A 25,311-nucleotide genomic window follows, 5' to 3' on the forward strand; every position below is an offset into this window, starting at 1 on the left:
AAGTGAAAGTCTCTTTTTTCAGTCAATAAAACAGTATGACAATACAAAGCTATAACTACTACTACATCATCTTCTTCAAGTATTACTTGAAGTCAGCAATTAAGCATCTTAAGTCCCCACATCACAAACTTCAGCATCTCCATCTTGTCTAAAACTTTTGCAATGAATAGCTGGGGTTGGAAGGCATCTCTGGGAGGTCACCTAGTCCATTGCCCCTGTGCCAGCAGGTTCACCTGGAGCAGGTTGCACAAGATCACATCTAGGCAGGCTTTTAGTATCTCCAGAGAAGGAGATTCCACAACCTTTTTGGGCAGCCTGTTCCAGTGCTCCACCACTTTCAAAGTAAAGATCATCTCCCTCATAATTAAATGGAAGTTCCTGTGCTTCAGTTTGTCCCCACTGCCTCTGGTCCTCTCACTGAGCACATTTTTTGCTCTTAAAATATGGAAATAACTACGCATTCGCAATAAGAGCTTTGTAATTATATACAGATCAGCATATTCAAATACAAGACTTGTAATGACTTTATTTAGACACATTTTGTGTTTTCGCTGTCCCTTTTGACAGATGAGTGAAAGAACATAAGCTGTTCTACATTCCACTTTCAATAAATGTACAGTAAGCCACAGCAGAATACAAGCTGGAGAAAAGTTAAGTTTTGTCAGCATTTTCCATTCAGTGCTAAGTGCCAACACTACTTTGGTTTGCTTGTGCTATGCTTATGTACACTGGCCCCTCTGGGAGAGGGCTTCAAGTGAGATGGAAGCTGCTAGTATGAGCGGATGGCTGGTGGGACGGTCTGGCAATCTTCCTCATTCAGAGTCTTGTCAATAACGGGTCTGTACTTCAAGGTAACCTAAAGTAAAAGGGAACAAAGAACTTCAGGACCACAGGATTCATGAATGAGATCCAAAAAACCCCAACAGTTAAGATTTTTGTAGGGTCAGAATTCAGTTCTATCTCTGAAATACCATAAAGCTGTTCTATTAAACACCCAACAACACGTTTTGTCACCATTAGAAGAAAAAAGCTTTTAAACTAGTCTGACACAAGGGGAAACACAATTCCAGCTCAAATAGCAAAGTCACTTCCCAAAGATCAACAGTGCAGGATTATCTCAATTTCCAAGGCTGTTTGTGAGAACAGCTGTTAACAGCAAAAAAGATCCTCAAGCACCAAGCTCAAATTACCTTCCCAGTTGGGATATCCACGTATGACAGGGTGTGCTTTCTCCAGTGCTCCTCAAATGGCTTCCGCTGTTGGCCTTGGAGTGGCTTAGAGTAGTCAAATTCATCCACCCGTAACTAGGGACAAAATGAGATCAGTACAGACCAGAAGCTGTATCTGCAAATCACTCTACAACCACAAGATCAGCTGCATTTCAATTAAACCTGTAACCCAGAATGTCTCTGAACACACAGCAAGCTTTCTCTTAACACTGCCCGTGTCTAATTTGAAATGTTCAGGCTTAACAAGGGCTCTAAGGTAACTTTCCTTGCATAGGACAATTATTCTGTTTATGCTTCTTTACGTCCTGCTAATGCATCCATGATATTATTACTATAGTCCTGATTTAGAGGTCTCTAATCACTCAGATGTGCACACAGAGCAACTCTTTTCAAGATCATTCCCAGTGTTCCACGTGTTGGTCCTTTTATAAATAACAAAGAAGAGCCAGAGCAGAACAAATAGAACCCCAAAAAAATACTACACTAATCTTACTTAACACTGAAGACTGCATTTGAAGATTTTGCAACTTTAAATAATCCATCTGAGGGCAAATAACAAGGAGATTCAATCCTACATTCAGGTCACAGAAAACATTTATACCTTATAATCCTCTCTGGCATGGGCACCCCGGGACTCTTTGCGAGCCTCAGCACCGTAAATGGTTTGCAGAGCACAAAGCATCAGGTTCTGCAGTTCCAGAGTCTCCACCAAGTCAGTGTTCCACACAATGCCTGGTAAAATATTAAAATACTATAGAAGATGGTCTACAAACAAGAGAAATACATGTGAGTGAACCAAAGCTGCATCATCAGTTGCACTTAAATAACCAAGTTCTGTTAAGATATACCACAAGGCATGGCAGGATCTGTCTGCATTGTGGTATCTGCTCAGCTGGAAAATGAAAACTGAGTGTTTAGCCTACGAATAGTCTTGCTACCTCTCTGCAACTCCCAACTTTCAGAAGATTCTGACAAAGTTCATCATTCATCTCAGTATTTGGACAAGTTCACATCGTGTTCTGAGGGCAGTTTGTACCTTACGCATGTAAATCCAATTTCAATCTCTGCTTCTCTGAAAGATTTTTCAACCAGAAAACAACTGCAAAGGCCAAGTATTTTACCTGATTACCATGTTTAGTAAGTAGGGCTCTACAAAATATTTTGAAATATTCAAAATGGTCAAAATCTTCAGCCAAAAATTCAAGAAACACATTAGGTTTACAGAAAGAAAAAAAACCCAAAAAAACAAACAACAAAAACCAAAGCTACCAACACTCTTCCCAGAATACTCTGAGCAAGGTGTGTTTTTTGCTATCAAATTACCTCTGTCAAAAGTCTTTAGATGAGCCAGATCACCATAAATCTGGCTAAGCTTCTCACAGCCTTCTTGAAGTACAGAACCAGTACGAAATACAGCAGCATGGTTTTGCATTGCCTGCAACACAGTAAAACAAAAACAGTTTGATATGCTGCATATGAAAGCATGTAACTTCCTTAGCTCCAGAAGAGCTTGATACAGAGCTGTTCTGAGCTCAAACTTGTCTGCAGCCTGAAAAACCCCATGTTCTTCCATTCACCCCAAACAACTGAAACCCCACTCTATTATACAGCAGGTAAACTACACAAGGGAATGACCATGAAGGGAAGAAGGAATTAACAACCGATACAACCTTTGCTGCACACACAATCTTCTCACCCACTTTTTCTTCTGCATGGCAAATCCTCAAGTGCACTTTGCCAAGTCACCAAACCCCACAGCTGCCTGCAGCTTGTCCCACCCTATCCCTGAGAGCTTCCCCAGGCTTACCTTCTGCATGTTCAGTCGCACTTCTGAAGTCCTTATGCTTCCATTAGCAAACCTTAACTTGTCAAGATTAGCAACTGACTCTTCACCAGCATTTGGTTTAATGGGGGGAACTGGCTCTCCTAATAAGAAAATTTCAGTAAGTTTGGTAGTCAGGCTTGGGTTTGGTTTCTGGCAGTTTCAGACACTATCAATTACTAAAAATCAGATTTAAGTAAAACATAATAATCTGTTTTCTTCCTCTGAGGTGCACATTAAGTGTAACTTTCCTGAAGTCCCACCAATTGTATCCATGTATTTAAAGTTCTCAGTGGAATATGAATCCCATATTCATATTCCACTTTCCTACAACAATTATTAAAGATTTTATAGGTTTAGCAAAATTCTGCAGTTCATTCCTTTGAAGCAGCATGAAAATTCTTCAAAACTATGGAATAAGCCCCCGTGCTCCTTACCACCTACTGCTATGCTTTCCTAGATGTGTAAGGGACCAGGAGCAGTCAATAAGCCTGGCAGTTAGACGTGAGCTCTGCATCTTGCCTCTAATACTGGAAACCACAAGTTACTGGGCAACAAAGCAAACACACCATCTTACCAGCACAGTTCATCTCACATGTACCTTTGCACTCAGATTAATAAACCCCCTTCTACAATTTCTAACTCTGAAGAGCCACAGAAGGATTCAAAAAATGTTAGCACAAAGCCAGACCAAATAGGCACCACAAGATCTAGGCTGATTCCATGAGAAATCATCAATCTCAGCAGCTGGTGCAGTTTGGACATTAAGCAGTAAGAAAACAGATGACTATTTGTGAACTCCAGCTGCTCTGGCAATGTAACTGCCATGTCCAGTATTTTGTTGAGGGTTGGAAGGGAGGGCTTGCTTCTTTGTTTTCTCAGGTCAACAATCGTGTCTGAACCAGATTATTTTAAAATATAAAAGATTCAGCAATAAGAATCCAGTGAATGAGATATTGCAATTTTTACTATCTCTCTCTCACCACTTGCACGTCAGTCCTTCTTATAAATAAATCAGCAAGGTGGCAGCAAATTCCACTATACAAAAGTGCCAAGTGTAAGATAGATTACATTTTGATGTAGAAGATGGTGCAGTATGAAGAAAATACAAAATAGTCTTCACATTCAATAGTCTGTGTTAATTTGTCAAAAATCACAACTGCTCTTGCCAATAGCATTGGCCCAATTCTAGTTTTCAAAGGATCAATTACAAAGCAAATAGTAACATCAAAACATTTGCCTGGCATAGAACATGCCTACCAAAAGCATAAACACCAATTTCTTCCTTTTCTAACAAGTAAGAGCCTATGAGTATCACTCTAAATTTGAATCAGGTAGCAACAACTCTTCGTTGGGCAGAAATTACATCATAAAGGCAAACATCTCTAGAAAAGTGAGACTTACCAGGCTTGCATGTACTTGCAATAGTCAGGGCACAAGCCCGACCAAAGACCACCAGATCCAGAAGGGAGTTTGCTCCGAGTCGATTTGCGCCATGGACAGATGCGGAGGCCGCCTCCCCGCAGGCATACAGGCCAGGTACCACCTTGTCCTCTCCATTCACGTGTGTGATCACCTGCCACGGCACACACTCCATCAACACTCAGCCACTGGAAACACTTGGACACAGTGCTAACCTCCTCATCTGCACAGGCCACGTGCATGGAAGGGTGGGACACAGCAACCTAAAGTTTCTTCTGCCTCTAAACATGGAATTACCTTAGCTCTAAAGGGCAAGGAGAAATGTATGCAAATACATACATTTACATCTGTATGCAAATACAGACAGGGCTAAACCCCAAGATTTCCTTACATATTCTTATGAAGAGTGCATAGCTCTGTTTCACCACAATTCTGCAGTAAGTCAGAAATGCACAGGCATAAAGTCTGATCTGCACATGCAAGGCAAAATTTTACACTGAAACTTAACAAGTACATGAAGAGAAGAATTTAGCTGACACCATCACATTGATTTCCAGCTAGTGTCAGTTGGAGGATCTCCTCTGGTGTTTAGATTACATGAACTACAGAGGAATAATACACATTAACTCATGCTACAGAATGCAACAGAGGCCTACACTTTGGTCTATGTTCAATTATATTATCCTCAGCTCAACTAACAGAGAATTATTGTCAGTAATTTCATTTTAGATGTTTCTTGGAACTCCCACCTCTAGATGGACTGGAACATGGTTATCAAGTTATTTTAAAAAACCAAAAAGGTTGTGTGTTTTAAGTACTCTGACATCATTATTATTATTACAAATGGTATTAATCATCCTTACATTTATAAAAAACATTCTTAATGCTTTTCTATTTGGAAAACAATTTCCTAGTATGATGATGAAAATACAAAAGCTCAAAAGTGACATGTATTGCTCACCTGTCCCTTGTAGTTAGTGGGAATACCTCCCATATTATAATGCACAGTAGGCAGGACAGGGATAGGCTCTTTAGTGACATCAACTCCGGCAAATATCATGGCTGTTTCGGAAATGCCTGGGAGACGGGTGGCCAGCTGCTGTGGTGGCAAGTGGTGCAACTGCAAGTACACATGGTCTTTTTCAGGACCACAGCCCCTAGCAAAAAAAAAACCCAACACTGGAATACATAACAGGAATTTACAAACACTAATAGCATTTCTAATCCAGTTTGTTTCATTTGTGAAAATAAACAGGTTCTTTTTCAAATGTTATCTGACAAAAATTAATATCTCACATATTTAATAAGACTGTGGCACTTGGATGAATTGAGGCCATTTTCCAACTCTCAGCTTCCTTTTCACAGTAATTCACATTATTTAAGATTTTCAACTATTACATCTCTACAGAAATATGTAAAACTTGGTAATCAGCCAAGAGAACAGCACCACATTATTTTGTTTGTAGTAAGAGCATATACATTAAGCTTGTCTGAGCAAGTGTCTCTAGACACACTGAATTCAAACAGGAGACTCTTAACATCATCTGTTCTCTGTCAGTATCATTAGGAATTAACAAGAAAGATTTTCTGCCTTACACACAGAGATCAGCTTAACAGTCATTAGAGCTCACTCTCAAGAATTACCATGTGCTTATCAAATGAACTATTGCACTTCACAGTCTAGCATGATTAAGAGTTCATTCTGCAGCTTTGCGAAGAGCATTTAACTAACCTTCCTTCACGGATTTCTATGGTCATAGAACGAGACACTACATCCCTGGAAGCCAGATCCTTGGCAACAGGTGCATATCTCTCCATGAATCTTTCACCTTGACTGTTGATCAGAATACCTCCCTCTCCACGACATCCTTCTGTGATAAGGCAGCCAGCCCCATAGATACCTGTTCAAGAATGAAAACACCATTTAAGGAGATTTCTCCACACAGCTTCACAATCAGGATGAACACTGAATAAACAGAGTATTCTCAAAATAATCAGGGGTGCAGATTTTATTCTACCCTAATCATACCTCTAGGAACTGTCCCTCAAATGTTGTTATTTCTTTTAAACACTCTTTCCAAAAGGCAAGCAAGTTGATTTGAAACACTCACAGTATTTCAAATTAAAACTGGAAGTGATCTGCACCTATCAATACATCAGGAGAATTTTATTAAGTCCTTGTAGACCTTTACCAATTATTTTAAGATTTTTCATAAACCAGAAGTTAATTATTTCAAGGTCCATTTGCTTATTTTTGTTCCCTCTTCTGTGCTGAAGCAGTACAAGATGGCTTCAAATCCTGTGGAACATAAAAGCTTACTTGCAAACTAACTCATGGACTTCACTTGATAATTATCCTAAAAGCTACAAAATTATCATACAAGCAGTGAAGCTTCTTTAACTAGAAAATCTTTAAGTCAAAGGAACATTGGATCTCTATGATATAACAATAACATTGTAAAATTATACAAACCATTTACATAAATCACATCATCAGTTAAAATGAAGCATTGAATTAGCTACAAATCTAGTTTGTGATCATTGTTATCCACAGTTCAGATACTGATCACGTGCTAGAAAACCACAATTCTATATATATACCTTAACTTCAACTACCCCACTTCACTGAAGATGCTAGTATATAATTCCCTAACATTTGGACCTATCCCATTGCTCTTGTATCTAATATGAAACCCCTTAAAACATTAAGGACAATGGAAATACAAGTTTAAGAGGTAGTTTCAGCTTGTAATTCATAAAACTTCTTACTTAGCATTGTAAGGACAGCATCTCAAAATATTAAACACTGCTCTTTAAATTAGAACAGCTGAGACCTTTCCCACATTATATGTCTTACTCTCAAATCTATATTCAACAACAGCTGCAGGCAAGTCTAAACACATGTCACAAGCAACTTCTCAAACGCTGCAGAAAAGTGGACTGACTTGAGCCCATCACGCTTGAGGTGACAGCATGCTGGTGACTTGTCACTAGTGGGGTTCCACAGGGCTTTGTCTTAGTGCCTGTGCTCTTCAACATCTTCATAAATTACTTGGATACAGGACTATAAGGGACACTGAGCAAGTTTGCACACACTGCAAAACTGGGAGAAGTTGCTGATTCCATCAGAGGCAGGGAGGCCCTGCAGGGAGACCCCAACAAATTAAGAGGGCTGGGCAATCACCAACTGTATGAAGTACAACAAGGAAACTGCTGGATTCTGCACCTGGGATGGAGCAACCCTGGATGCACGGACACACTGGGGAAGGAGATGCTGGGAAGCAGTGCCAAGGAAAGGGACTTGGGGGTTCTGATCAATGGCAAATTGACCATGAGTCAGCAGTGCCCTGGCAGCTGAGGGCCAAGCATGTCCTGGAGGGCATCAGGCACAGAATCACTGGGGAAGGGAGGGGATTGTCCTGCTCTGCTCTGGGGTGGCCTCACCTTGAGTGCTGGGAGTGTTTTTGGGTACCACAATATAAAAAAGACATTAAACTATTGGAGAGTATCCAAAGGAAAGCAACAAGGATGGTAAAGGGCCTTGAGGGGAAGTTGAATGAGAAGCAGCTAAGGTCACTTGTTCAGCCTGTAGGAGACTGAAGGGAGACCTCAATGCAGTCTGCAACTTCCTTGTGAGGGGAAGAGGAGAGGGAGGCACTCATGGCTTCTCTGTGGTGACAGTGACAGGACCCAAGGGAATCGCCTGAAGCTCTGTCAGGGGAGGTTTAGCTTGGATACTAGAAAAAGGTTCTTCACCCAGAGGGTGGCTGGGCACTGGAACAGGCTCCCCAGGGGAGTGGTTACAGCACCCACACAGATAAAGTTCAAGAAGTGTTTGGGCACTGCTCCCAGGCACATGGTGTGATTTTTGGGCTGTCCTGTGCAGGGCCAGGAGTTGGACTTGATGCACCTGATGGGTCCCTTCCAACTCAGCATATTGTGTAATTCTGTGACATTTTAAAACAGCGTAAAAATCTATTCAACTCATTAAAAATAATATTGTAAGCACTATTTCATAGTCGGTACCTGTAGGGTGAAACTGCACAAATTCTAAGTCCTGGCAAGGGAGCCCAGCTCGTGTGACCATAGCAGTTCCATCACCAGTACTGGTATGAGCAGATGTGCAGCTGAAGTAAGTGCGGCCATACCCACTGCAGAACACAAAAGTTAACAGAATTAACAGGAAGAAAATCAAAACATCACTACAACATACTTAGTGAACTATGCTGTTTGCACAACAGTGAAAAGGGTTAATAAGAAAAGTGCTTAAGTTTTACCATCTCCTGTACTATTTCAACCAAAAGAAAACAAAACTGGTTTAGCCCAGTTTTGCTCAACCATACTTGAAGAATGGCTGGTGACAGAAGGTTGAAGAAAAAGAAAACCAAGTCCAAAGCAGGATTGTTAGGTTGATATCAGAAGCTTTTCTGTCAGGACAAAAAAAGGTTATTTCACAAAGTTCTCTCAATCCATACCATTCCGTTTCATTTGAACAATCACTAACAGTTTTATAAAAAATAGCATATAATGATGGTTTAGATTGCCCATATGGTCCTGGTTTTATATTCTTAGATTTAAAAATTTAGTTGTCCAGGTATTAAACATGAATTATTATGCTGCAAACATCTAGGTTAGCTTCCAACATAATTAAGAACAGTCAATCAGCCCAATTTCAGGACAAACTCTCAGGAAAAATAGCAAGTACATATTCCATGTACCTCAAAGTACACAAGCATGAAAAACACATGAGAAAGACAAATTATGCAGGCAACCTTTTATAAATTAATTTATAAGTGTATTTTTCATAGATACATTTATAAATATTTTTCATATTGAAATAGATAGGAGAGTGCCATAAGAAGCAAAAGACTAATGAAAATAGCATTCTAATAAACATATACAAACTTTGCAACCAAGTACTGTTAAGTTACACTCGTAATATGATAATTTTATCCTAGAACAGTTAGAATTACAGTGGCAGTATCTTAATGAAATAGAATCTCTGGAATTTTGACAAAAGCTGTCTCCTACAGGAAATTCAGAATTCTACAGACAGACATGTTGGCAGCATTGCAACAATGTCTGTTTTAAACAGCATGTTTTAAAATCAAAGACCATCTGAATAATATATATTACTCTTACACATTCTTACTTTATGTCATTTTTCTAGAATTCAAAGTTAGACCTCATACCAAATTTATACTTGGTCACAAAATTAGCATGTGCCTTCTTTCAGAGGGAATGACTGAATTCACTTATATTCCTCTTAGTGTGGGGCAAATGAACCTATAATTTATGTTCTGTCAATGCATCTTGGATCCATCATGGATCCAAACACATGTACAAGCACACAAACTTCCAGCTGGTAACACTCCCCAGCTTTGGTCCTTCATCACAAACATTACATTACCCAGTGGCAATGACTGTGTTCTTTGCTCTAAAACGATGAATGGTTCCATCTTCAATGCAGAGGGCAATAACACCACGGCATTCTCCATTCTCCATAAGCAAGTCCAAGGCGAAATATTCAACAAAGTAGCTTGTATCATATCGGAGAGACTGGAGGAAAATTACAAAAGGAACTTTTACTGAAGAAACCTCTCTTCAAAACTGTCAATGTACATGGGCTCTATCAGGATAAAAAACATCCCCACCAACTCTCAGGGAAGACTGTTTCCTCATAACTATTTAATAAAGAATTTGTTAATTAATCTATTCTGGCTTTAAAAGACACAAGTAGTGGCAAAAGCACTTAATTCTGAGCACAGTCAGGAGCTAGGCAGCAGGACTTGTCATTTCAGTCTACCCTTGGCAACACATTACCAGCTGCAGTGCTCCATACATGTAGAAGCACGCTGCACTAAAGCTCTCCCAGAGAAATGAGAAACACCTCCAGGAGCCCAATAAACCAGCAGGAGCAGCAGGCACCGAGTCAAGCATTCTTTCATGCCCTCAGGGATCAGAGCAGTGTTTGGCAGCACGGAGCATTTGTATTGCAGCAGCACACACACTTAGAACCTGGAGGAGAGCAATTAGCTGGCTACCAAGTAAATAAAAAACAGTAGCTACCAGGTACTTGGATTTCTGGTTGCAAGTAGCTCACTACCATTTTCAAACAGCCAGCACTTCCCTCAATTATGGTTTGCAGAATTAACAGGCAGACAAGCTGGAACACTGGTCACTTACTTGCCAAAGAACAAGCTCAGGAATGCACAGCAGGCCTTAATTCATTTACACCTTGTTTCCCCCTCCTCCCAGTTTGAAGATGAGTGAAAAAAAAATGCTGGCTTGTACCTCTTTTCAGAGCTCCCCAAAGCTGCTGTGTCAAATTTTTGGAAAAAAAGGGCTTTTGGGAAAAAGTTTACATAAATTCTCTTTGGGTCTAGTTAACAGACACAAAAGTACTAACAGTGCAGAACTAGTCCAGACCACAAAGCTGACACTGTACTAATGTACTAATTAGTACAGTGTTGTTGTAGTCCACATTGCCTCAGGAAGGAAGATAACCCAGAACTGCTATAAGCCATTCCCCTGGAATCCTCATTTATATGTGACCAGTTACATGTTTGTTTGGTTTGGGTTTGATTATCTTTTCTCAAACTCTGGGGGTAAAAAGGAAAAAAAAATTAGTAAATGTAAACACAAAACCCCAAACCAAGTTAAACTCACAGCTTCTTACCCTGCCATACAGAGTATGTAGGAGTGAATGTCCAGTCCTGTCTGCAACACAACAGCATCTGTGGGCCTGTCCTCCTTTTCCAAACTGAAGACTCTGTCCACCAAATGCACGCTGATAGATTTTTCCTTCTTCAGTTCTGCTGAAGGGCATCCCGTAATTTTCCAGCTGTTGAACCCAAATACAAGCATCAGAAACTCTTGTGCATCACGACAAACGAGTTATTTTAAGGAGACCTCCTTGGAAGCCAGCCTGTGTTATTTATAACTACAGCTGACATCAAATCCCATGAGTCTCACCTCTATCACCGCAGCTGGGGCTTGCTCAGTCATGTAGTGTATGGCATCCTGGTCACCCAGCCAGTCCGACCCTTTCACTGTGTCATAGAAATGCCACCTCCAGTTATCATCCTCCATGTTCCCCAGAGCAGCATTGATACCTCCCTGAAAATGAAAATCCATTTTCCTGGAATTACATTACTCAAATACAGCTTTAGTAGGTTTACCTCATTTCTATTAAAAATCACATATCAGATATGCACCTGTGTACAAGAACTATAGTCAAGCCAGATTTAATGTGGCTGTGAAACTCCTCAGTTTCACAATGGCTTGTCCTTCTTTTTTCTGTAATGCAGTGAATCACAGTTACACTTCAGGCAGAGAAGCAGCACTGCATTTTGATAATGTTTAGAAATGGGGAAGAAAAAAGAGGCAGTATAATGAAATAAAAACATAAGAGGAAATAAGGGTTTTAAGAACAACTGCAAGTGAGATTAAAAAAATGTGTCTTGCAATGTCATTAGTTTGGAAGCAAAATGAAATGTACCTGCTACCTAATATGAAGTCTGGCAGTTACAAGTTTATGGTTAAACTCTTATGATCCTAGAGGTCTTTCCCAAACTTACTGATCCTGTGATTTTATTACATACTACCCTCTAAAAAAGTTTCAACTAAATATGTGATATTTACAAATAAGAAGCATGGCCTTGAAACAAGGTCTTCAAGTGCCCCATTCCTAGAAGTTTTTAAAGCCAGGTTGGATGGGCTCCTGAGCAATCTAATCTAATGTGTGGAATCCCTGCCCATGGCAAGGCCATTGGAACTGGGTAACCCCTAATGTCCCTTCCAACCCAAACCATTTTATGATTATTCTACATCCAAATTAGCTTTCTGACAGCAGGCATTCCTTAAACATTTGTTCTGCCTCATTTCTCACCTGTGCAGCAACAGTATGGGAGCGGGTGGGGAACAGCTTGGTAACACAGGCTGTGTTAAACCCAGCTTCTGACAAACCAAAGGCAGCCCGCAGACCTGCTCCTCCTGCACCCACAACGACTGCATCAAACTCATGGTCCACTACTGGGTATTGTGTAGAGATCTGGAAAAATAAATCACTTTGTTATGTTCACAAATAGTTCAAAGTAAGTCAAAAAAGTTTCATAAAAACACAAGCGGGATAGGTATAATGTTCTCAATAGACTTTTGCAGCAATTGCTACATCTGTTATACTCTTTTGCTTGGAAGCTGTCATTAAAAAGAGCCACACATTTCAGCAACTAAGTCTCACAAAGCACCTGAAACACAGCGCTCCAGTGAAAGCCTGAAAGCTTCATGCCTGTCAAGCATTAAGTGCTTGACTGAATCACAGCATAAGAAGTACAGACATACCGAGTCAGACACCTTGGTGGAGGCGTTTTTCTTTCCATAGACTGTGAAGTGCAAGTTCCGTGCGGGAGCCTGGCATGCTGCTGGCCACTACGGAAAGAAGCCAAGACAACATTATGGAACAAATGTTTCCACAGGGTAGACTTACAGCACTCTCAGCTACCCCACATTTGTAACAAATCTACACTCACCACTGGTAGCACACACACAAGAGTATTAATGTATTTTAGAGCTACCTGTACTGAAGTTCTGGCTTTCCTATAATCATGCTATATAATCAGAAAAGGTTTGACTGATGTGAGAATAGCCTGCAGTTAACAGGGTGTTCCAGACTATCCATTATGGACTCCAGCAACAGTGACCAGCCTCTCAGACCAGCCTGAGACTGCATCAACAGAAGAATATGTCTGTAATTAATGCTGAAGTATTCTTGCAGTTCTTTTATAATTAAGCAAAGATGAAGCTTTGTGGGAACCATGGGAAGTAATGGAAAATTATTCTCCTGTCAAGTAATCCTCAGAATTTGAATTATTACAGGTGGTCATAGTACTGAAAATTAAAAAAGGTTGTAGAGAATGCTCTTCCAGCTGAGTATTGCTTCAAAAGTCCAAAATAGTTTTCTTATTCTTCATGAAATTAATGACCAATTTAGAACTATTTATCAATACATAAACTTAGCACAAGGATGCAAGCTTTACCCTTCTGGATGTCACTTCCTACCCCTTGACTTGCTCAAAACCAAACCAAACCAACAAATGCCACACCCAAACCTACTCAGTATGCAGTCTTTGCTTTGATAAGAATTAGTCTCCACCTCTCCAAGGTATTCCTTCTTTACACAGTTCAAAAAATAAGCCTAACTCAGCATGTATGATTACTGAGAGTAGCAACACAAAGCCACATCAGGGACCTGTCCAGCAACACCAGCATTTCCCTATTTGAAATATAACCTAAAATGCACTGGAGTGATACCTGCAGCTGTTACACTCATGGTCCCACCACTCTACAATATGCTAACAAGCAGCTCTTCCCTCCCAAAATGTCCACCACTTCCCCCACCTCTGAAGTGAACTCCAGTACACTTTCCCCAACCTAGTTTTATCATTTCCCCAACCTAGTTTTATCATTTCTCATACCAACTTCCTCAAATTATCTTCTTGTACAACAGCAAATCTACTGCGTCATTACACTTGCTATCTCTGGTTTCTGCAATCACCCTGGAATGAGATCAGTTCCTATCACCTATTCATAAGTAGCTCCACCAGTACTCTCCTCCAGGCAGCTACTCCCTCCCTGTTCCACACTGCTGTCTTACCAGGCTTTTCAAACAAAAACCCACAAAGCAGAAAAAGATGTCACACTAAGTCTGAAGGAAACACTCACTGCAGTAATCCTAAATTTTTATGTCACCAGGAAGATCATGGCCCTTTTGGAACCAAAGGTTCAATCAGGGCCAGCTCACTGCCACCTAAAATATGGAGACACTCTTTAAAGCTTGCCCTCTCTCTGTAGTTGTCTTTTCTGCGCTTGCTTTGTAACACAAGTATAACCACAGCCCACTTGTGTAATCCCAAGTTTGTTATGGACATGCAGGATGAGAACAGTGGGAAGAAACTGAAAGGTCCCACCTCACCATGGAGAAGAACAAGCCTTCACTCACAACTTACATTTCCCTAACACAAACCTGCCAGACTCCTCAGCAGCCCTTTCTGGGCACAATCACCAGCCAGGTTCGAGCAACTCAGATATACAGTGAGTATACCCAGTGGGACATATACTTCCCACACACATCCAGAATCACAGAATGCATTAGGCTGGAAAAGGTCTCTGAGACCATCGAGTCCAAACAATGACCAGACACCACCGTGTAAACTAAACCACGGCACTAAATGTCACATCCAGCCTTTCCTCAAACACTTCCAGGAATGGTAACTCCACCACCTTCCTGGGCAACCCATTCCAATGGCTAGTCACCCTTGCTGTGAAAAAGTTCTTCCAGATGTCCAACCTGAACGTCCCGTGGTGCGGCTTGAGGCCATTTCCTCCCTTCCTGTCACCTCTGCTCAGGTAGTTGTACGGAGTGATAAACTCTCCCCTAAACCTCCTCCCTTTTCCCAGGCCTAACACCCCCGTCTCTCTCATCTGTTCTTCACGGGACTCGTGCTCAGAGCCTTCACCAGCTTCCTTGCCCTTCTCCAGACTCGCTCCAGCACCTCAATGTCCTTCGTGAAGTGACAAGCCCAGAACAGAGCACAGCACTCGAGGCGCGGCCTCAGCAGGGCCGAGTACAGGAGCACAATCACTTCCCTGGTCTTCCTGTGCGCACTTTTGCTCATACAGAATAAGTCTGCGGCGAGCTTTCTATCCCGGAGCTCGGGCCGCACCTGCCAGGCTCCTGCAGGGCCTTTCCCCAGCACATCCCATTCCCGCTGCCTCCCTCAAAACCCTGCTCAGGGCCTCAGGCTACGGCGCTCGCTTCCCGAGCCGGGAGGCGCGGCCCAGCCATGCCCACAGCCACCTACTCCCAGGAACCTGCCTGCCCCCGGGACACGAATTGTGCGGTCGGTGCCGCTCCAAAATAGCACCGGAGGAACCGAACCTGCCGGGGGCGGGAAGATCACCGGGCGAGTCAAGGTCACGGAGGAGACAGCGGAGCCGGGCCGCCGCCGGCGGGAAAACAGGGCAGGAATAAGGGCAAGGACAGGGACAAGGACATGGACAGGGACAAAGGCATGGACAGGAGCAAGGACTGGGAAAAGGTCAGGGGCAGGGACTCACCGCCCGGGAAGCCGCGGCCGGGTGCAGCCAGCGCTTCGCCAGCCCCCGCGCAGCCGCCGCCGCCGCCGCCATCACGCACCGCAGACTTGGGTTGGGGAGGGGGGAGCGGGCGTGAAGGACGCACGCGCAGGGCTCGGCGGGACAGACCAACAGTGCCGCGAGGGGGAGCCCCGCAGAGCGATCCCGCCCCGCCCAAGAGCTGCGTGATGGAAGATTTCTAAACAGCTCCTGTTTTGAGCGTTAAGAACGTTTTTTAAAAATCGAAAACTAGAATTGTGTTACTGCCGTTATTTTTCCCTGTTGATCTCCAATACTGTAAGATTCAACCTCTTTGTCTCTCTGACAGCGCCTGAAAGTTTGCGTAATAAACAGGCCAGAATCGTGTTTTGAAGTTGTGGGGAAAGACCATTTCGTAGACACGAGATTCGGACAGAAGGGTGAAGGAAAGACCGTAGTGTCTCTCTAGGACAGAAAGCAGGTTCGGCAACTCCAGACGGCGGAATTCAGATGCGGCTCACGGCTGCCTCTGGCCCTCGGCGTTAATGGAATAAAAAGGGCCCAGCAGGGGCGCTCCAGGCTCGGACCCTGGTGTTGTCCACCCCCTTTTCCTCCCGGCTGATGGGCCGAGCCGGGAGGGGGCGGGGCCGGCAGGTGAGTGGCAGCGTCAGGGGCTCGCGCGCTCCCGGGCTCGTACGTGGGGGGTCCCGCCGTGGGGGGAGCGGGACGGGGACGGGAATGGGAATGGGAATGGGAATGGGAATCGGAGCGGGGATGGGCCCGGCACGCCGTGTCGCGTCCGGGGCTGCCACTCATGGCGCGGCCAAGCCCTCAAGTGTCGGGGCCGCTGTTCGAGGGGCTCAGGCAGAATTCCCAGTCCCCCAGCGGGAGGAGACGGTGGCGGCGGGAGCGGCCCCGGCCCCTCTGCGCGCTGCTGAGGCCGCGTCTTCCCTCTGTGCATCGCAGGTGCCTTCATGAATAACTTAAATGACCCTCCCAACTGGAACATCCTGCCCAATCGGCGCGATCCCGGCGGTGACGGCAGCCGCTGGAATTACGCCCTGCTGGTGCCCATGCTGGGCCTGGCCGCCTTCCGTGAGTAGCGCTGGGCCCCCGGCCCCAGGGGGCTCCTGGAGCCGTGTCCCGCCTGGGCACGGCCCCGGGCCTCCTTGTCTATAGCGCTGTGAACAACCAGCGCTGTTAGTGTCGCTAGGGGAAAGACCACTTTTCACACTGTGAAAAATGCATATTTTATGATTGGCTTTTCGCAAATATTAAAATGAATATTATATGTGTTGTGTTAGAAAGTAATGCTGTGTTAATTCTCTTAACTAGTGTGTTAAATATAGTTTTAGGTTATAGAAAATGTTAAAATAGAAACTATGCTATGTAGGATACTTTTTTTTAAGGAAAGGACTCGCAGAGAGATAGCAGCCACAGGACACTTAAATCTTTCAGAGAAAAAGAATTTATTGCTCTTTTATCAGAAGAAACTAACTTCTTCCTGCCTCGAAGGCACTGTTAGGATTCGGGAGAAGCTGACGATGACCAGACAGAATCCTGTGTTTGAATGGAATTTATGCATCATGTATGAGATGTATGAATATGCAACAGGCTATTGTTTTTAAGGGTTAATCCTTTGTAAACGGGGGTCCTTTTTCGGGCTCGTGACGCCCAGAAAAAGGTACCCGGACATCCGTAACTCTTTGTTTCTATTGTCTCATATTGTCCTAATTCAAATTGTCCAAATTATTATTACTCTAATTGTATTACTATTTTTATAACCATTTTATTACTATTAAACTTTTAAAATTTTAAAAACAAGTGATTGGCGTTTTTCACAACACACAGAGACGAATCCATATTTAATAAGCTGCAATCCATGAAGCTCTCTCAAGGAAAATGGACACAGGATGTCCTGGAGAGCCCAGAGGTAACAACACCAGATGTTGCTGATGTATTTATTTACTGGGCCTAGAAAGTTCTCCATGCAGTATCCACATTGGAAACCTCCAGTTTGTTTCTCCATGACTTTATTTTCCTTCTCTAATCTGAGAAGTAGACAATGAAAGAATAGGGGTATTTAATTTCAGAGAAAGCATGATCATTTAAAGTGACTCACTGTGAAATAAGGACCACAGAAATACATTTTGTGGGGACATGTAAATAGAAGTGAAGGGCAGGAAAGAAAGTTTCTTTACCACTTAGTAGCTTCATTTCAGGCATAGCTAATTAATCATACCCCTCACTGTTACATGTTATACTTGCATCTGAAATATCATTTATGTGTGATAGGTTGGATCTGGACCAGAGAATGTCAGAAAGAAATAGAAAAAGAAAAAGAAGAGTACTACAGAAAAGAGTCAGCTTTACAAAAAGACCTGGAAGGCAAATACCGGGATATAATCACGGAGAACCGCCGCGCTGTCGCTCACCTGGAGTTGGAGCTGGAAAAGGAACGCCACAGGACCCTGAGTTACCGGGAAGCCCTCGTGTCCCAGAGCCGCAAACTAGTGGAAGAGAGGAAGCTCCTAGAACAGGAGCAGGAGAAGTTGGAGCGAGAAAAACAAGTCCTTTTGCACTCTGGAGCAGAAGGTACCTTATACCAGAGTTGCCTGGCAAAGGAAGAAGAGTGGCAACAGAGAGCCAATATTTTACTAAAAGAATTTGAAGAGGGACTGAAGGAAAGACAGGACATCTACTGTAGTCTTGTAGTACCCAGAAGTCAGAGACTAGAAATAGAGAAAAATCTGCTAGTTAAAGCAGCAACTAATCCTGTTGCTATGGCTTTACATGTGGAGAGTGGCTTACAAGATATTTTCAAACATGATAACTACTGTGGCAATGTGCTGAACAGAACCAGAAGTCAAAATGGAAAGCTTATGTGGCTGTATCTGAGATACTGGGAACTGGCTGTTGAGCTGCAGAAATACAAGAGGGTAGAAAAGGCCATGTTAGGAAAACGCTAAGTAGGGGAAGCAGAGGGATTCCCTGTGATCCACCATGCATGGTAGGGACAATCACAGTTGTAGTCCAAAGCTGTTAAATTCTTCTGCTGTGTTGCCATCTCTCCTCCTTGCACTTGTGTTTGCATGGGACGTGTGCAGTGCTGGTGCCTTTCCTCTCACTAACAGCAGATGCTCTGGTGAGCTGTGCATGCTCCTGAACTCCCTGAGTGTGTGTGTTGCAGTACAGAGATATCCCAACTCCCCAGGTGTCAGAAGCAGCAAAACAGAACTCAGTTTAGAGGGATTTGCCTCACTGATGGTCACACTCCAGCAACAGAGAACGGTCATTTGTCTCCCCCAGGTGTGGTAGCACATTGTGCTCCTTATCCCTGACATTTTACATGGTGTCTCAACACTGTCTTTTTTTATTATTGCTATTATTTTTTTAAAATTTGTTTAAGCAAGACTGATTTTGAGGCAGGTATTTGGAAGAGATGGTGCTGGAGCCAGCTGCTTGACACGTAAATCTTATGTGTCTTTGTTCAAATACATATACATATATATATATATATATATATATACACACACATATATGTGCGTGAATGTATGTGCGTGTGTGAGTGTATGTGGAAGTATTCTGAGGGTGGAATAGATTGATCCTGTTTCAGACTAGTCAGTCTTGCATTGTCTTCCAGCTTAATATACAAATAATGCTTTATGAATGAAACCTCCAAAAGTTCCCATTCCAAATAACACATAAAGAAACAGATTGATGTCTCATTGGCACTTGGGATCCATTATCAAATTCTAGGGAATATATAAACTGGAAGTTATATTTTCATATATTGGAGATACCTTAAGAGTACTTCTTTTTTTCTCAGTCGGGGTTTTAGTTGTAACCCAACAACGTGCCACCATTGTGGATGTCCCCATGCTGCTGCTTCTGCCTCTCCGGGCACTGGCTGCCTTCTGGGTTGCTTGCAGGAACCTCCTTGCCATTGCACCTGGCTCTGCTCCTTGGACAGGTCCTGTTTGTTACTTGCAGATGGGAACTTAAATGCAGCCTGCACTGGTAGCCACTGTTCTCTGTCCACCTGTCTCCCTTCTCCCAGAACTGAAGTACATACTCTTTGCTGCAGCTCTGGAATTTTGTGCTTGTGGTTCACCACTTTACATACACATGGCCATGAAAGCCTACAGATACACAAGCTTTGCAAACTTTTAAGAAAGGGGGCTTTTTAATTTAGCTAGTAAAAAAAATAGATGTGGTAAAAAATAAAATAATAAATGGAATAATAAATAAAAAAATAAACATCCAGATTAAAAATCCAGCAACAAACAAAACTTTAAAACCCAGTGCATTTCAATTTCTTAGAACTTTGAGTATACTTTGGGTCCTTTTAGCAGTAGGAACCACCTTTTTTCAAACATGCCATGTATTTAAAATAGTAAGAACTTTTTTCTTCCCCCTTTCTAATCCAGCCTTAGACCTCAAAGAGGCAGTGTTTACCTTTGTGTTTATAATATCTAGTCTTCTCTGTAACTTGACTTTGATTAGTGCTGGTAGGTTGTCAGCTCATTAATTAGCAGTTTATTATTTACTGAGGGCTGGACTTGAAAAATGTGTTTGCACTAGGCAATCATGCAGAACTATGGCTTGGAAGCAATCCAAGCTAAGTGAATGCCCATCTTCCTGCAGATGTGGGGTTTTTCTTTTATTTTTTCCTAGTTTCATTTTAGTCTGAGCACAAAAGACAGCAGATAAATCTTTTGAAACAGTATGCACAACTTAACCCAGTTCCTAAGTAGAAATACCTAACACAAAACAAAATTCCTGAGCAGAATAGATGTTTCCCAACTACTCGGTTTTCCAGTTGAGATTTTGCTCACCTTGATAGTACTAATTACACTGTTGTGCTGACTTATAAATCTTATTTCACACTGATTTGAAATAAATAAATAAATAAAGTTTTAGTAGACAAGCTTGGAGGAAAAAAGAGAGATCACAAACACCAGAATGTTGTTGGCCACAGTTTGTCAGGGTGCCAAGCATATTTGGGTTGGGGATGAGAACACAACTGAGTTGCTAATCATGTGTGATGCCCTGAGCTGAGCCACTGCAGCTGGACATAGGCACACAGTCTCATTGCCCAGGAGAACAAACTAGTTTGGATAACAGCCCGTGTGTAATTCCTTCAGGATGTGGAAAGTGACTGTGGCACACTTTGCACGTTCCTGCAGGAAGTTAAGCTGCTCAGATGACTAAAAGCAGACAGTGAATCAGTGCCAGTGTATTTGAGATTCATGCCTTGAATTTGTATGTTAGCCTTAAAAGATGAAAGGTTTTGTGCTTTTTCATTTTTTCATAGTTTGTTATGCATATCACTCAAAATGTTTAAAGAAAACGTAATCAAGGGTAAAATACTGTTTTTTCAGTATGAATATGTACATTCAACCCTTACACACTTGAATGTACAGGGCTGGATGCAATGTAGTAAAGGTTTGGTATTCACTTTCTCTTTTTTAGAAGTGTCATTTATTTGTACAGCTAATTCAATTATTGTTCATGGACACTTTGAAAATCATCGTCTCAAGACAGAAGGGTTATTTCAGAAGGCTTTTTTAAGTGTATAACTGATTTAAAATCATTGGTCCTGTTAGTTTCTTCCAAAACTCATGTTTGTGGGTATGCAATGTATTTTTGAAAGGTTCCCCCTTTGTAGGTTGTTATTCTGAAAATTCTAATGTAAGTTTCATCTTGCCCAGCACTTGTTCTCAATCAATTGGAACTGCCCATATACATATTAGAATGCAAGAATAATTTGTTTTCAAAATATTTAATGAACTTATTTTTATTATAAAATTGTCACTCAGCTATTAAACAATAACAATTAATAAAAACCTTTACATGTTTCTGCATTATTTTGTAATTTGGGCAAGGTGGGTGGGGGAACTGGAATTTGCTACTTTATTCAGACTTTACAAATTGTAAATTTTTTTAATTGGCATGTAAAAAGTTTTGGTATTAGTGCTGAGAAAAGAATATGTTACAAAGTTTTTTCCTAGGAACGAACACTATTAAACAGGTAAGTGTGGAGCATTAACTAAAGATGTGGAGTTAAAGGTGACCATCCCTCTGAAAGACTGGGGACATTCCTTCAACAGAATGTTGTGTAGGATATTCTGCCTTCCTCCAGAACCCCTCAGATGTCTCATTCTGCATGTCAGCTGCTTTTCATTTCCCTCATCTTCCTGCTCTCTGTGAAGAGCTGCAATCCAGCTGCTCTAAGACAGTGTTCAGACACTCTGGAAATCCTTGTTCTGTAATAAAGGATCCTCAATCTATTTGTATTCGACACGACCTTCGCCATCCTCTGGCTCTACGAAGCTTGGGTTTGAGCAGTCCTGTGTGAGGATGAGAAAACTGAGTGTTCCTCTGTGGAGGATACAAGGCAGAAACAGTGGTCAAGGGTTCAGTTACTGTGGTGAAATCAAAGGAATTGAGTTATTGCTGTGAAAAGAGGAGGAAAGGCAAGTTTACGCAGGTGTGGTGCAGCTGGATATGAAGGCTTTGCTGGTTTGCATGCCAAGGGCCACATTTAGTGGGCATTAGTTTACTGCCTGGTCCAGGAGCTTTCCCTGGTCGCTGCCTGTCTGCGACAGCAGGTGGACCTGCTAAGTAACTCACTGAAATTTAGCGTAGCTCAGCAATGAGGCAATGGCCACTTCACAGCAAAACAGCTGAGTGATTGCTGCAACAAAAACTGAGAGTAAACTGACGTAAACTGAAAGTAAATGTGCTTCTGGAAACAAGGAGTCTGTGGATGGAAAAATTTGAAGAGAGCTGGTGGATTGTGAGAACTGTGGTGGCAGCTGTTCACAGTCATGCACCCCAACAGCCCTGTGCTGAGATCACGCGGGCTATCCAGCTGCTGGAAAAATGCCTCTTCACTCTTGTGTTCATAACAGGGTTATGTTTGTGAGATACCTCACCTCTAAACTTACCGCAGTCAGAGCAAAATCCTCAGCTGCTGTGGTTGGTGTTCGTGTCGCTGGATGCTGCTTCCCCCTTGTGGCTGACGGCTCTTCCAGCCGGCAGCTGCATCCTCTGCTCCCGTGAGCTCCGCTGGAGCACATCTCCTAATGCTGCGCAGTCAGAGCTCTCTGGCCCAAACACCTCCGGGGGTAATAACAAGAAAGGTGAGCAAAACCGAGGTATTCGGTGACCAAAGGAATGAACTTGTCTCCACTGAGGTGGGTGCTGCGGCAGACCCTGTGCCAGGCAGCAGGCACAGGGGGTTGGGTGTAGTTCAGCAACCTACTAACACCTCATTGTATTAAATCATAAACTCGATTAAAGAACGCTGTTCATTGTTTAATAAAGATGGCAAGAAGAAATCTACAACTGTCAACATGTTCTGCTGCCTGCTGGAGGAGACACACTTGTGGTGTGACAAAACCCAAGCAATAGCACTTCACTAACTTAAGAAATTTAGGGAGACACTGACCACTACAGAATTTTGGGTTGGAAGCAGCCTTTAAAACTTACCTAGTCCAACCCACCTGCAGTGAGCAAGGACATCTCTGAACAGACCAGGTTGCTCAGAGCCCCATCCAACCTGACCTTAAATGTTTCCAGGGATGAAACACCTACCACCTCTCTGGACAACCTATGCCAGTGTTTCTAAACCCTTGCTGTAAAAAAATTCTAAATTATGTCTAGCCTAAACCAACCCTTTTTTAGCTTAACACCATTATCCCTTGTCCTATCACAAAAGGCCATGCTAAAAATTTATTCCTATTCATAATAAGCCTCCTTGAAGTACTGAAAGGCTAGGGTAAGGTCTCCCCAAATCTTTTCTTCTCTGGGCTGAACAACCCCAGTTCTCTCAGCCTGTCTTCATAGAAGAACCATTCCAGCCCTTTGATCATGAGATCAATTTGGTGCTGTCCACAGAAGCACTCCTACCTCTATGCTCCTTACCTGTATTTTCCCCCAAAGTTGTTCCAAAGGTGAGATGTGTCCAAAGATGAAAGCAATATTCTGGTGATCTTCTGACTGTATATAGTGAAATATTAAAGACATCACATCTATCTCCCTGATGTCAAAAAGAAAAGCAAAACAACAAACACATGCTGCTGCTGGAGCTGATATTGGCTCAGTTAAATATTTATATATAAACTGAAGTAAATATTAGGCAAACTACCAGTATAGACAAACATAAAGATTGTGCCTCTTTCTGGGAGATTAAAAGGAGAAAGAGGACATGTGGGCATCAGTGTCAGCTCAGTTCTGGATGAACTACACCAGACATGCTGTTCATAGCTTGTTCCCTTTAACTTTTCTGTGGCTAGGGACACTGCCACTTCCACAATAAACATAAACTGAAAGTTTCTCAGCATGTCAGATTGCTGAAGGAAACTTCTTGACACCATAGAACCACTCCAGAATGGGATGCATGTGGAAGTCAGTGTGTGACATCCTACCTCTGCTGTGTTCCCAGTAGTCTGGGACAGAGTTCCAACAACAGCTCAGTGCTGCCTCATTTCTCCCTTGCAGTGATACTTGTTGGCACAAGTTGGAACTTCTCTCCAATTTGTAGAAGTTTGCAATCTCATGGGAAGAAATTTAGGCCCCAAAGTTTATTGGATGTCTCCAAAGTCTTTAGGAATCCCTGCTTGAACTGCTGTGGGCTGGTGGCAGCAGCTTTCAAGCACTCACATAGGAAATCCAGTCATGCCAGCTGTGAGAGCTGTGCTTTTTGGTTACTTATCAGGTAGAGTTTGAGAACAACAGAGCATAAAACTTAGATCCAGTTAAAGATCTACAGATAATTTATTGGCAAGATAAACTGCATGACCACCTGTGATTGTTTATTACCCTTAAAACTAAGCAACTCTGAAATACCTTTGCCTGTGTATCTCCCTTTCTAAGATGGTCATTATCATCCCTTAGACTGCAGATTTTGAATCTGCTCTTAAGCCTGGGGCCCCTTTTTTTGCATCCTGGTCAAGGATGTTACCCTTTGGCAGCTTGTAAAATGATTTTTTGTTTTCACCACCTATTTTAAAGGATGGGCTGTCACAGACACTATTTCATTTAACTTCTCCTTCTCCTTCTCCTTCTCCTTCTCCTTCTCCTTCTCCTTCTCCTTCTCCTTCTCCTTCTCCACCATCTTTACATTTCCATCCTTTCCCGGTTTAGGCTCATTACACAAGCAAGAGTAATTGTATTGCTCTATATGATGCTTTGACTACTAAGTAGAAGCTGACTGGAAAGAAAATGGGATTAGGGTTGGTAAGATATTGCTATAGAATTAAGAGTAAGAGATTTCACTCCAGTATCTGCTGCAATACTAAAAAGGTCAGAAAATAATGTAGTTAATCCTAACAGCCTGGTATATTGCAAGGAACGATGAAAATACCTGGAGAGTTACAGATTTGTCCTATGTCATAGCAGTAATGACAGGCTCACAATGAAAGGATCATATTACATTTCATGCCTGAAACTACTGATTGCAACCTGAAGCCTAGTTGCAAACAATGTCTATTGCCAGTGGCCTCTGCTTTTCTCAATGGCTTTATATGAAAGGAATTGTTTTTTCAAAAGAATAGTCCTGTCCTTCTTCTTCCTATTTGTTCTCCCCTTCACAGGATCCAGATTAAAAAACTTGCCCAAAGGCAGTCTCCTCCAGCCTGTGATGGAGGGCAGAAAAATCATAGAATTATAGAATATCTTGAATTGGAAGGAGCACAGAATCAGTTCCAACTCCCT

The 25,311-nt window shown here is 42.4% G+C and overlaps 2 protein-coding genes across 4 annotated transcripts; one reads left to right on the forward strand and one right to left on the reverse strand.

The window, feature by feature from the left end:
- Positions 1 to 500: 500 nt before the first annotated feature.
- Positions 501 to 15,747, reverse strand: SDHA (succinate dehydrogenase complex flavoprotein subunit A). The gene is made up of 15 exons (XM_054647104.2): positions 15,592 to 15,747; positions 12,817 to 12,903; positions 12,365 to 12,526; positions 11,449 to 11,592; positions 11,153 to 11,317; positions 9,884 to 10,032; positions 8,500 to 8,624; positions 6,206 to 6,374; positions 5,435 to 5,630; positions 4,456 to 4,627; positions 3,037 to 3,155; positions 2,553 to 2,664; positions 1,831 to 1,961; positions 1,191 to 1,304; positions 501 to 856 (listed from the first exon to the last, which is right to left on the reverse strand). The coding sequence occupies exons 1-15, from the start codon at positions 15,661 to 15,663 to the stop codon at positions 770 to 772; spliced, it is 2,004 nt and encodes a 667-aa protein (XP_054503079.1). The 5' UTR covers positions 15,664 to 15,747; the 3' UTR covers positions 501 to 769.
- A 165-nt stretch (positions 15,748 to 15,912) lies between these two features.
- CCDC127 (coiled-coil domain containing 127) lies at positions 15,913 to 21,443 on the forward strand. Of its 3 annotated transcripts, none has more exons than XM_054647115.2 (3): positions 15,913 to 16,242; positions 16,555 to 16,683; positions 17,884 to 21,443. In XM_054647115.2, the coding sequence occupies exons 2-3, from the start codon at positions 16,563 to 16,565 to the stop codon at positions 18,555 to 18,557; spliced, it is 795 nt and encodes a 264-aa protein (XP_054503090.2). In that variant the 5' UTR covers positions 15,913 to 16,242; positions 16,555 to 16,562; the 3' UTR covers positions 18,558 to 21,443. The 3 variants fall into 3 exon arrangements, with proteins under 3 accessions (XP_054503090.2, XP_077039150.1, XP_054503108.2); XM_077183035.1 differs by lacking the exon at positions 15,913 to 16,242 and adding an exon at positions 16,259 to 16,281; XM_054647133.2 differs by lacking the exons at positions 15,913 to 16,242; positions 16,555 to 16,683 and adding an exon at positions 16,693 to 17,521.
- The last annotated feature ends 3,868 nt before the right edge of the window (positions 21,444 to 25,311 follow it).

This window comes from Agelaius phoeniceus, chromosome 1 (genome assembly GCF_051311805.1).
Source record: "Agelaius phoeniceus isolate bAgePho1 chromosome 1, bAgePho1.hap1, whole genome shotgun sequence".
Classification (NCBI taxonomy): Eukaryota; Metazoa; Chordata; class Aves; order Passeriformes; family Icteridae; genus Agelaius; species Agelaius phoeniceus.